Here is a 12,731-nt window from a genome sequence, read left to right as displayed (position 1 = left end):
CCCTATCTCTGTAACCTCCTCCAGCTCCTACAACCCTCCCTATCTCTGTAACCTCCTCCAGTCCCTACAACCCTCCTTATCTCTGTAACCTCCTCCAGCCCCAACAACCCTCCCTATCTCTGTAACCTCCTCCAGCCCCTGCAACCCTCCCTATCTCTGTAACCTCCTCCAGTCCCTACAGCCCTCATTATCTTTGTAACATCCACCACCCCCACAACTATCTCTATCTTTATCACCTTCTACAACCCTCCCTATATCTGTAACCACCCCCACGCCTACAACCCTCTCTATCTCTGTAACCTCCTCCACCCCTAGAACCGTCTCTGTCTCTATCACCTATAATCCTCCCTTTCTCTGTAAACTCTCCCAGTCCCTCCAACACAGCCCCCCCCCCCCCCCCGCGTCTCTGTCACAAGGGTTTGTTGAGCTGAGGATGAGCTAAGGCAGGTGAATTCTGGTATATCAGAGGTGGCAAGTGACTATCTTAGCAGGGACATGAATATACATACATAGATGCATAGAAGATAGGAGCAGGAGGAGGCCTTTTGGTCTTCGAGCCTGCTCCACCATTCATCACGATCATGGCCGATCATCCAACTCAATAGCCCAATCCTGCTTTCTCCCCATAGCCTTTGATCCCATTCTCCCCAAGTGCTGTATCCAGCCGCCTGTGATGTTGGACACTCAGTTGAGCATCAAATTTGCCACCAAATTTGGCTCCTGCTCCACAGTTGGTACCTCTTGCCTGAGGCTGGTTGCTTATTAGGCCTGTCTTTTGTCCTTGGGTTTAGACCTCTCATCCCTATTGCTGCTTCTAACCCCAGTGTCAGCTTAGCGCCAACCCATGCCATCATGCTTTGCCCAACACACATGCCAACACACTCAATATCTACCAGCGGCAGATCTGTTCAGCAATGTTCAGATCAAATAAAATCAAATTTGAAGTATATTTGATATTCTATTATGTATAATAACTGCCACTGATAAAACCCATTCCATACATTTACTCCCTCATAAAAACAATGATTTTCATTTATATCCCCACAACAATGGTAGCTGATCCCTTAATTGCATCTTGGAGCTGTCAATCAAAGTGTGGACATCTAACTCCCCGACAATGTGATAAGGGTACCGTCTACTTCTGCTTTCAACGTGTTCAGAAGTATCACATTGAGAGGCCTGGACAGAACCTCTTCCCACTTGTGGAATGATCGAGAACAAGAGGTGCGGAATTATGATAATTAGCAAAAGAAGTAAGAGCAAAGGTGAACGTTTATCGAACCGCTAGTTTGGAAAGCAAATGGAACGTTGGCCTTCATTTCAAAGGGAATTGAGTATCAAAATAGGAATATTTAATGATTTAATTTAGGAGGGGTTATTGGGTTACGGGGCTAGGGTGGAAGTGAGGGCTTAAGTGGGTCGGTGCAGACTCGATGGGCCGAATGGCCTCCTTCTGCACTGTATGTTCTATGTAATAAAGGCGAAGGGAGTCGGACAAGGAACATAAAGACATTTAATTATAATACGTACTATTAACGATGGGACCCAGTTAGACTGCACCTTGTCCTCTCTCTCTCTGTTGGTCGGTTCCTATCAGGCTATTGCCCTTGTAAACACATGGGGGTAGTTAGTGGGGGAGCTCATACTCCTCGAGTCACACAAGGAAAGCAATCATCCCAGCCCTGTGTTTTCCATGCAGATTATTACAGGAAGTCTTGCTAAAACTGTACAAGGCACTAGTCAGACCAGTGATTTTCAAACCCGGGGTCGCGACCCGCGGGTGGGTCGCAGACAGGTGTCGGGGGTATCACGGGTCCATGCGTTGTGGCGTTCCCGATCATGGGAAGTAATGCCCAACGGCGCAACCGGCTTTTAAAAGTGCCGTCCGCGACCGCCTTTCAGAATGCCGGCATTCCGCGCATGCGTGCCCCCTCAGCAGTGCACAGGCCCGGATCCCAGTGAGGAAGAACGGCTCCTCCTAACGTTAGCGCGCTGACCAAGGTGCATATCGTTTTTTAAATCGCTGGAGTCTCCCTGCCTGGAGTGGTGGCAGAGAGCAGGCCAAGCTGACATCGCCTGTTCTGGGCGCGAGAGAGATACCTCCATTTTGTAGCTGCCAACAGGGCTGGTGTGAACTCCAGGGCCTCTGGTGGACAACCCATGAAGAAGCAGCTGAAAACAGGAACAGAGCAGCATAAAGGTGATTAATTGAGGTGTGGGTTATTAATTGTGCCGCTGCAAATCAGGATGCAAAGTGTGTTGTATGGAGGGACGCGCTAGCAAATGAAAGTTTAAAACCCTCAAAACCTCAAAGACAGAGGAAGTTAAACGGATGCAGTGAGATCTTAACGCACCAGCTGAAGTCACTATCAGAAATGTAACATTGAATAACAAAGCAAATGAGAACGTGGGGACCAAGCAGGCTCACCTGTCACATTAAAGGTAAGTGAAAATTGTGGGTCACGAAGGACGGCCAGGTGGTAAAAATGGGTCCCAGGCAAAAAAAGGTTTGAGAAACACTGGGCGGGATTCTGCGACCCCCCGCCCGGGCCGGAGATACCCCGGGGGGTGGCGTGAATCCCGCCCCGCCGCCGGCTGCTGGATTCTCCAACGCCGCTTTTTTTGGCGGGGGCGGGAATCGCGTCGCGCCGGTCGGGGGCGGTTGGCAGTGGCCCCCGGGCGATTCTCTGCCCCGTGATGGGCCGCGTGGCCGCCCGTTTTCGGCCAGTCCCGCCGGCGTATATTACACCAGGTCCGTACCGGCGGGACCTGGCTCTGCGGGCGGCCCTTAGGCGCCGGTTGGCACGCCACCAAGCCCTTCGCCGCCGGCCGGCCTAGCCCCTGAAGGTGCGGAGGATTCACGCCACTCCTCGGCGCCAGTACAGCCCGCCCCGCCGGATAGCGGAGAATCACGCCCACTGAGTTAGACCACACATGGAATACTGTGAATAGCTATGGTCCCTTTATTCAAAGAAAGATATACTGGCATTGGAGGCAGTCCAGAGAACGTTCACTCGGTTGATCACGGGTATGGAGGGATTTTCTTCTGAGGAGAGGTTGAGTAGGTTGGGCCTGTACTCAGTAGAATGGGAGGTAATCTTATTGAGACATACAGGATTCTCAGGGTCTTGACAGGGTAGATACTGAGAAGTTGTTTCCTCTTGTGGGAGAGTCTAAGACCAGAAGGAATGATCTCAGAGTAAGGGGGTCACCCAGTTAACACAGAGATGAGGAGGAATTTCTTCTCTCAGAGGGGAGTGAATCTGTGGAATTCTTTACCCCAGAGAGCTGTGGAGGTTGGGGCGTTAAGTATGTTCAAGGCACTTCTGGTGACGGGGGGGCGGGAGGCAGCCGCACACTGGAGGGCTCCCGCTCGGGAATAAAATTTCCGGGGTTTAACGCCCGGTACCAGGAGCAACGGAGGCTGAAAAAGCTGTAAGAAGGCACAGGGAGGAGAAATGTCCAAGTTTAGGAGAAAAACGGCCGTGAAAAAAGGGGTTAATGAAAGTCCGCCAGTGAGTGGAAAAGTCAGCGCAGGAACTGCAAGGAAAGCGGAGGCTGGGACACCAGGGGAGGCTGCATCGCTCACAGCAGAAGAAATGACCAAGGTGATGGCCGTGGAACTTGAAAAACAGTTCACAAAGCACATGGAAGCGATGAAGAAGGAGATGGGGGCGGTATTGAAAGTGCTGGTGGAGGAGGCGATTGCCCCGGTGAGGGCAGCGGTATCAAGCGCAGCGGCGGAGCTGCGGGAGCAGGGTGAGACACTGAAGGAAGTGGAAGAGGCCCTAGCGTAACACAGTGATCAACTCACCTCGATGGGAAAGGAGTTGTGGAGGGTGATAGAGACCAACAAGGGTCTGCGAGCCAAAATGGAAGACCTGGAAAACAGATCCGGGCGACACAATCTGAGGATCGTGGGTCTGCCCGAAGGGGTGGAAGGCCCGAGGCCGTCGGAGTATTTTGCCATGATGTTGGCGAAGCTATTGGGGGAGGGGGACGATCCCTCTCGATACGAACTGGATCGGGCTCATCGGTCGTGGAGGCCTGTACCAAAGGCGAGTGAGTCGCCAAGAGTAGTAACTGTGTGTTTCCATCGGTACAGTGTGAAGGAGGAGGTCCTGTCCTGGGCAACGGAGTAGCGGGTGGTGCAGTGGGCTGGAGCACGCAAATACCAGGACTTTACGGTGGAGCTGGCGAGGAGGCGGGCTGCCTTCAGCCGGGTGAAGAAGGCACTGTACATCAGCAAGGTGCAGTGCGGCATTGTATATCCAGCTAAGTTGAGGGTGACCTACAAATCCAAGGACTTTTATTGCGAAGGCAGAAGGACTGTGGCAGAATTGCGAAATGGGACTGAGAGCGGGTCTTGTACCGATGTAGTCTCATGTAACTTTATTTTTTCACGTGTTGGTGTATGTACTAAAAGAGTCGACGCTGTATATTTGGACAAGGGAAGAGTTGGGACTTTCATTTGCAATGATGGTTCTTTGGGGTTTGGGTGTGTATGCAGGGGTTGTGTGCTGAAGGGGATTTATTGGTTTTCCTGGGACCGGTTAAGGGGGAAGGAGACCCGGGCGGGGGCCTCCACGCTGGCCGGTTTAAGCCGGCCAGTGAACGGGAGTGAGGTGGGGGGGGAAGGGCTGCGGCCATCGGAGCCGGACAGAACAGGGTCCGAGTGGACTAGCCGGGGTGGAAAGTTGTGGGAAGGAACCGAGGTTGGGGGGAGGAGTTTACAAGAAGAAGTGGAGGGGAGGAGTATGGGAGGGGGGGGGGTTGGGGGGTCAGCAATTCATGGGTGTCATTCACGGTACTCTTTCGGGGATTGGATGGCGTTGAATATTAGGGGGGGTTGGGGGGGGGGGGGGTGTGGACTGTATATGTAAATGGCGACCACAGGCGATTCCTGATTCCTTTTTCTTTTTTCCTATTTTCTCTCCTTGGGAGGGTTTGTTTTATTTAATGCTTATATTGTCAGGTGGGTCTTTGTTTGGGGGGTGGTGGGAGGATGGGATCGTTGTTGTTGGTAGGGGGATTGACATTGTATTCGTTACCGTTCACTGTTTGTTGGTGGGGTGTAAATTTTGAAGAAAAAGTGAAAATGGAGAATAAAAATATATTTTTAAAAAAGTATGTTCAAGGCTGAGATCGATTTTCAATCAGTAAAAGGGAATCAAGGATTTGGGGGACAAGGCGGGAAAGGGGAGTTGAGGATTATCATTTCAGGTCAGACATGATCTCATTGAATGGTGGAGCAGACTAGATGGGCCGAACGGCCTACTTCTGCTCCTATTTCTTAAGGCCTCGGATGGGGTATTGTGTCCAGTTCTGGGCACCACATTTTTGGAAAGATGCGAAGGCATTGGAGAGAGTGTGGAAAAGATTCACAAGAATGGCTCCTGGGATGAGGAACTTCAGTTGTGAAGATAGAATGGAGCAGCTGGGACTATTTTCCTTGGAGAAGACTGAGAGGAGATCTGATAAGAGGTATCTGACATGGAACCTGATTGGTGAGGACCAAAGGACCGAGGTTGTTGGGGGGGGGGATGAAAGCAGATTTCGGGGAGGGTATGAGTGCCCTCCCCCAGTCTGGGCGTGACAGTGCAATCCAGCCAATCTGACACCCATTAGCTTCCTTCGAGCAGAGTGGTGGAGGTTGTTGCGGATAGTCTTATCAAGTGGCACTTACTCAGGAATAACTTACTCACTGGCGCTCATTTTGAGTTCCACCAGGACCATTCAGCTCCTGACCTCATTACAGCCTTGGGCAAGTGAACTGAACACCAGGTGAGTGTGACTGCTCTTGACAGTATGACAACATTTGACCAAGGTAGCACAGTGGTTAGCACAGTTGCTTCACAGCTCCAGGGTCCCAGGTTCGATTCCCGGCTTGGGTCACTGTCTGTGTGGAGTCTACACATTCTCCCCGTGTCTGCGTGGGGTTTCCTCCGGGTGCTCCGGTTTCCTCCCACAGTCGAAAGTTGTGCATCTTAGGTGGATTGGCCATGATAAATTACCCTTAAGTGTCCAAAATGGTTGGGTGGGGTTGCTGGGTTATGGGGATGGTGTGGAAAGTTGGGCTTGGATAGGGTGCTCTTTCCAAGGGCAGGTGCAGACTCGATGGGCCAAAGGCCTCCTTCTGCACTGTAAATTCTATGATTCGATGGCATGAAGGTCTAAGCTGGCCTAGGTTTTAGATTTTATTTCAGTGGGCTTGCTTGATTTGACTATTTCATTCCAAAAAAGGGCGCAACTTCACAAGGGGCGCAGGAGTAGGGGGACCTGCGTGTACATGTGCATTAATCACTGAAGGCAGCAGGACATGTTGAGAGTGCGGTTAATAGGACATATACAGTATCCTAGGCTTTATTAGTAGGGGCATTGAGTACGAGAGAAGGAGCTGATGTTGGACTTATATAAGGCACTAATTAGACCTCAGCCGGAGTGCTGTGTCCAGTTCTGAGCACCACATTTTAGGAAAGATGTGATGGTGTTGGAGCGAGTGCAGAAAAGTTTCCTGCGATGAGAAACCTGTGTTGTGAAGGGTCTGGATTGCACTGCCGGAGAGTGTGGTGGAGGCAGTTCCAATCGAGAATTGAAATTCAGAGGGGACTAGTCTGTTATCTGAAAAGGAAGAATGTGAAATGAAATGAATGAAATGCAAATCGCTGATTGTCACAAGTAGGCTTCAAATGAAGTTACTGTGAAAAGCCCCTAGTTGCCACATTCCGGCGCATGTTTGGGGAGGCTGGTACGGGAATTGAACCGTTCTGCTGGCCTGCCTTGGTCTGCTTTCAAAGCCAGCGATTTAGCCCTGTGCTAAATGCAGGGTTACGAGGGAGAAGGCGGGGCAATGAAGCTCATTCGGAGAGCCTGTGCCGACATGATGGGCCGAATGGCCTCCTTCTGCACCGTAACAACTCTGCATTTCTGTGAAATGGAAATCATACGCCTGGACCAATGAGCCGGAAACAGTGCGCAGCAATAAGAAACCCTCACTGGAGGCAGCGAGGCAGCCAGACCACCCCCTCCTCACCGTGAACAGGGGGTCATCGATCCCAATGCGGCCAACTTGGTCTCTTCATTTCTAAAGTCCAGACAGGGGACAATTATTTCGACTTGGGCTGGGTGGGGAGCCGGCAAGTTTTGAATTTTCATAGTAAGAAATCTTACAACACCAGGTTAAAGTCCAGCAGGTTTGTTTAAAATCACTGCTCCTTCCTCAGGTGAATGAAGAGGTAGGTTCCAGAAACACATATACAGACAAAGTCAAAGATGCCAAACAATGCTTTGAATGTGAGCATTTGCAGGTGATTAAATCTTTACAGATCCAGAGAGAGGGGTAACCCCAGGTAAAGAGGTGTGAATTGTCTCAAGCCAGGACAGTTGGTAGGATTTCGCAGGCCAGATGGTGGGGGATGAATGTAATGCGACATGAATCTCAGGTCCCGGTTGAGGCCGCACTCATGTGTGCGGAACTTGGCTATAAGTTTCTGCTCGGCGATTCTGCGTTGTCGCGGGTCCTGAAGGCCGCCTTGGAGAACGCTTACCCGGAGATCAGAGGCTGAATGGCCTTGACTACTGAAGTGTTCCCCGACTGGAAGGGAACATTCCTGCCTGGTGATTGTTGCGCGATGTCCGTTCATTCGTTGTCGCAGCGTCTGCATGGTCTCGCCAATGTACCACGCTTCGGGACATCCTTTCCTGCAGCGTATGAGGTAGACAATGTTGGCTGAGTCGCACGAGATGTACCGCTTACCTGGTGGGTGGTGTTCTCATGTGAATGGTGGTATCCATGTCGATGATCTGGCACGTCTTGCAGAGGTGCCATGGCAGGGTTGTGTGGTGCCGTGGTCGCTGTTCTGAAGGCTGGGTAGATGACAGATTTATGTTTAAAAAAATGGGCAGAAACATGTAGTCGGTCTCCAGTGCGCGTGCGCCGGGTGAGCAGGGCAGGCGGAGGCGCTCTGAAGCCAAGCGGAAGAGAAGGGTTTGCCAGTATGTCCGCCCCTTCCGTCAACGCCGCCTGCGGAGAATGAAAGATGGCGTCCTTACGGCGGCGTCACAGAGGCCAGGGAGCGCCGGAGGTAAAATCAAAAATGGCCGCCCGTCACTTGATTCTCCTCAAAGGCCGGGAAGCCGCCGAGTATAGTCAAAGATGGCCACCTCCCAATTGGACTCAATAAACCGGGGGGGGGGGGGGGGTAACGGAGTGGTGACGTCATCTAAAAGCAACGATCAGAGTATCAAAGATGGCGCTGCTGCTAAGGTCAGTGAGATGTGGATGTCTATAAACTCACTAATCCAACATTTTATTGGAACAGGTTTCTTGGACTTCCTTCTTTATGGGTGAATTTAATCCCACCAAGGAGGGCAAATCATTTAGCGAAGGGCTGTAAGGGTGTGTGCATGTGTTAATATTGGCCAGTGAGACGTTTATAAGGGATTTATTTCAAGGGAAAGTTGGAGATGAATGACAGGCAAGGAAAAATATCTCCCAAACCCTCGCTTGACCTTTTCGTATTGCTGAATAAAAACTTTTTATCTGAACTCACCTGAGGAAGGAGCAGTGCTCCGAAAGCTAGTGATTTGAAACAAACCTGTTGGACTTTAACCTGGTGGTGTAAGACTTCGTACTGTGCTCACCCCAGTCCAACGCCGGCGTCATGTAAAGGGAAATAACAATATACACTTCATGGGAAGAGAGGGCGGATTGGTTGGCATATGCACTCTGACTGGCAGACACATTGCCATGGGGAATGCATCAGTTGATGGTGACCTGACAGTTAACTGCCAAGCATTACTTGAAAGTTAAACCAGTCAGCTTGACTCTGGCCAAGGCATCGCCCTAAGGCATGAACCAGTGAATGGCTGTCAGTTATTTTTTTTCACTGAAACATGGGCAATCTGTGTACATGTTCTTTCTGTTGGCAAAGAATAGAGCTCTCTGTGTTAATATATGTAGCTTCCATAATAGGCTATTGCAGCACACTGCGAGCCCAACTGACCACCTTATTTGGCTATCAGCATAATTCTTAGCACACTGAGGATTATTAGCAAATGTTGTCCTATCACGGAATCACTACCAATGTTAGACGCAGTCTCTTAAGTTTTGTAAGCCTGACCATACCGTGTGTAACCATATGAACACAGAACATAGAACATACAGGGCAGAAGGAGGCCATTTGGCCCATAAAGTCTGCACTGACCCATTTAAGCCTCATTACCCAATAACCCCTCCTAACCTTTTTGGTCACTAAAGGCAATTTATCATGGCCAATCCACCTAACGTGCATGCCTTTGGACTGTGGGATAAAACCAGAGCACCCGGAGGAATCCCACGCAGACACAGGGAGAACATGCAGACTCCGCACAGACAGTAACCCAGCAGGGAATCGAACCTGGGACCCTCGTGCTGTGAAGCCACAGTGCTATCCACTTGTGCTACTGTGCTGCCCACTGGTTGCATGACTGTTGAATCCAATACCCTTCATCTACCTGCACTCCAGTGTAAAATGTTTTCAACTCTGCATTTCTTCGGTAAACTGTATGCTGCTGTTATGCCTTCCCCACCCGTTGGGGTCGCTGCAGTGGAAGTGAGACCTGTTTACGTAGGAATAAAAATAAGTGCTGGAAAAACTCAGCAGATCAGGCAGCGTCTTTGAAGAGAGAAACAGAGTTAAAGTTTTGAGGTTAATCTTTGGAAGTGGACGTTAAACAGGACTTCGTGAGGGGCACAGGATTTTCCTGATGAACTGGTCAGACACTGAAACAGGGTAAAAATGCTTCCAGCATTGTGTGCGAAAAGGTGAGTGGAGAGGAAATAGAACGAGCAATGTTGTTCCTGAATAACGTGGGTTCAAAGGGCCAAATGGCCGACTTCTGTGCTGTAGCAAGTGAATGATACAGTTCGACAATGTGGTACTGTCAGAGAGTTGGTGTTTAGGTAGACCCGCACTGTCAGAGACATTGCTGAGGGAGCACCGCACTGTAAGAGGGGCAACGCCGAGCGAGCGGCGCACGGTCAGAGAGTCAGCGCTGAGGGAGCGCTGCATTGTCAGAGGGACATCACTGAGGGAGCGCCCCACGGTCAGAGGGCCGGCGCTGAGGGAGTGCCGCACGGTCAGAGAGTCGACGCTGAGAGAGTGCCGCACGATCAGAGAGTCGACGCTGAGAGAGCGCCGCACTGTCAGAGAGTCGACGCTGAGAGAGTGCCGCACGATCAGAGATTCGACGCTGAGAGAGCGCCGCACTGTCAGAAAGTCGACGCTGAGAGAGCGCCGCACTGTCAGAAAGTCGACGCTGAGAGAGTGCCGCACTGTCAGAGGGACATCACTGAGGGAACGCCGCTCTGTCAGAGGGACATCACTGAGGGAGCGCCGCACTGTCAGAAAGTCGACGCTGAGAGAGTGCCGCACTGTCAGAGGGACATCACTGAGGGAACGCCGCACTGTCAGAGGGACATCACTGAGAGAGCGTCGCACTGTCAGAAAGTCGACGCTGAGAGAGCGCCGCTCTGTCAGAGGGACATCACTGAGGGAACGCCGCACTGTCAGAGGGACATCACTGAGAGAGCGTCGCACTGTCAGAAAGTCGACGCTGAGAGAGCGCCGCTCTGTCAGAGGGACATCACTGAGGGAACGCCGCACTGTCAGAGGGACATCACTGAGAGAGCGTCGCACTGTCAGAGAGTCGACGCTGAGGGAGCGCCGCTCTGTCAGAGGGACATCACTGAGGGAGCGCCGCACTGTCAGAGGAGGGGATGCCGCATTATCTCAGGGGGACCAAACTGTCGAGGAGTCCGTTGCCGAGGGGGAGCCGCGCTGTCTCTCATTGTTTATATCTGCCTCGTGTTTTCTTTGTATATCTTTGTCCTCATGCTACTCGCTGACTATAATGAATTGTATTTACTCTCTCTCTCCCAGGGTGGCCGGACGTCAATGTTTGCGGATTCCACTTGCTCCTCTCCTTGGCGCGCGATGGTGAGTGACCCCAAGATGTTGGGGTGCATGTCAGGGGTCATGCCCGGTTGCAGTTTTCTGGCAGGTCCTCGAGGCTCTAACCCACCGGTGAGGCTCTCTCTGTGTCTCCTCCTGACTCCAGCACAACGGGCTCAGAGTGCGGATGGACTGTTGAACTGTGGCAGCCTCACAGAGCAGAGCAGGATCTCAGAGGGCCGGTTTTGTTTTGGGGGGAGGGTAAGGGCGAGGGTGAGAAGACCGGTGGTTGGGGCCAGCTGGGGAGAGTGGGAGATTCTCTCTTTATGACCTTGTTTGATCACCGGTTAAATCTGACTGTCCAGGGCTGTACCCAAGACAACCAGCGCCAAGCAGGAGATGGACAGATTCTGGGAGAAAAATGAACGATTACAACGGCCAGTGTCACCGCATATTGCCATCTACAGGTAAGGCCCAGTCTCTGTGCCCTCTTGCTATCTCTCTCTATCTGACTGCCTGCCCCCCTCCACTGCTTCCCATCCCCCCTCCCCCTCCTCTGCCTCCCCTCCCGCCTCCCTCACCACCCCCTCCCCCCTACCCCCCCACCCATTCCCGCCTCCCCTCCCCCCTCCCCCCTCCCCCTCCCGTGTCCCCACTCTCTTGATGGTTCTCTTCTTCCTCTTACTCAGTTGGTCGTTACCGATGGCAATGTCTGTGATGCATCGTGGGACGGGAGCCGCGTTAAGCACAGGTGAGAGGCAACCAGTGTTATAGCCCCCCCTTCACCATCTCCCCCCTCACCATCTCCCCCTTCACCATCTCCCCCTCACCATCCCCCCCCTCCACCATCCCCCCCCTCCACCATCCCCCCCCTCACCATCCCCCCCTCCACCATCTCCCGTTTCACCATCCCCCCGCCTCCACCATCCCCCCGTCACCACCATCCCCCCCCTCACCACCATCCCCCCGTCACCACCATCCCCCCCCTCACCACCATCCCCCCCCTCACCACCATCCCCCCCCTCACCACCATCCCCCCCCCTCACCACCATCCCCCCCCTCACCACCATCCCCCCCTCACCACCATCCCCCCCCTCACCACCATCCCCCCCCTCCACCCCCCCCCTCACCACCATCCCCCCCCTCACCACCATCCCCCCCTCACCACCATCCCCCCCTCACCACCATCCCCCCCTCCACCCCCCCGCCTCCACCACCCCCGCCTCCACCACCCCCCCCCTCACCACCATCCCCCCCCTCACCACCATCCCCCCCCTCACCACCATCCCCCCCTCACCACCATCCCCCCCCTCACCACCATCCCCCCCCTCACCACCATCCCCCCCCTCCACCCCCCCCCCGCCTCCACCATCCCCCCCCCTCACCACCATCCCCCCCTCACCACCATCCCCCCCCTCACCACCATCCCCCCCTCCACCCCCCCCCCTCACCACCATCCCCCCCTCACCACCATCCCCCCCTCACCACCATCCCCCCCCTCACCACCATCCCCCCCTCACCACCATCCCCCCCCTCACCACCATCCCCCCCTCCACCCCCCCCCTCACCACCATCCCCCCCCTCACCACCATCCCCCCCTCACCACCATCCCCCCTCCACCCCCCCCGCCTCCACCACCCCCGCCTCCACCACCCCCCCCCTCACCACCATCCCCCCCCTCACCACCATCCCCCCCTCACCACCATCCCCCCCTCACCACCATCCCCCCCCTCACCACCATCCCCCCCCTCACCACCATCCCCCCTCACCACCATCCCCCCCTCACCACCATCCCCC

The 12,731-nt window shown here is 53.5% G+C and overlaps 1 protein-coding gene across 1 annotated transcript; it reads left to right on the top strand.

Moving 5' to 3' along the window:
• Nucleotides 1-8,249: 8,249 nt before the first annotated feature.
• LOC140411407 (succinate dehydrogenase cytochrome b560 subunit, mitochondrial-like) lies at nt 8,250-11,708 on the top strand. Its single transcript, XM_072500516.1, has 4 exons — nt 8,250-8,266; nt 10,923-10,979; nt 11,300-11,401; nt 11,624-11,708. Exons 1-4 carry the CDS (start codon nt 8,250-8,252, stop codon nt 11,706-11,708), a joined length of 261 nt encoding a protein of 86 aa, XP_072356617.1.
• Nucleotides 11,709-12,731: the final 1,023 nt, after the last annotated feature.

This window comes from Scyliorhinus torazame, chromosome 4, assembly GCF_047496885.1.
Source record: "Scyliorhinus torazame isolate Kashiwa2021f chromosome 4, sScyTor2.1, whole genome shotgun sequence".
Taxonomy (NCBI): Eukaryota; Metazoa; Chordata; class Chondrichthyes; order Carcharhiniformes; family Scyliorhinidae; genus Scyliorhinus; species Scyliorhinus torazame.
The sequence above is the reverse complement of the archived record's forward strand: the minus strand, read 5'-3'. Positions and strand labels throughout refer to the sequence as shown.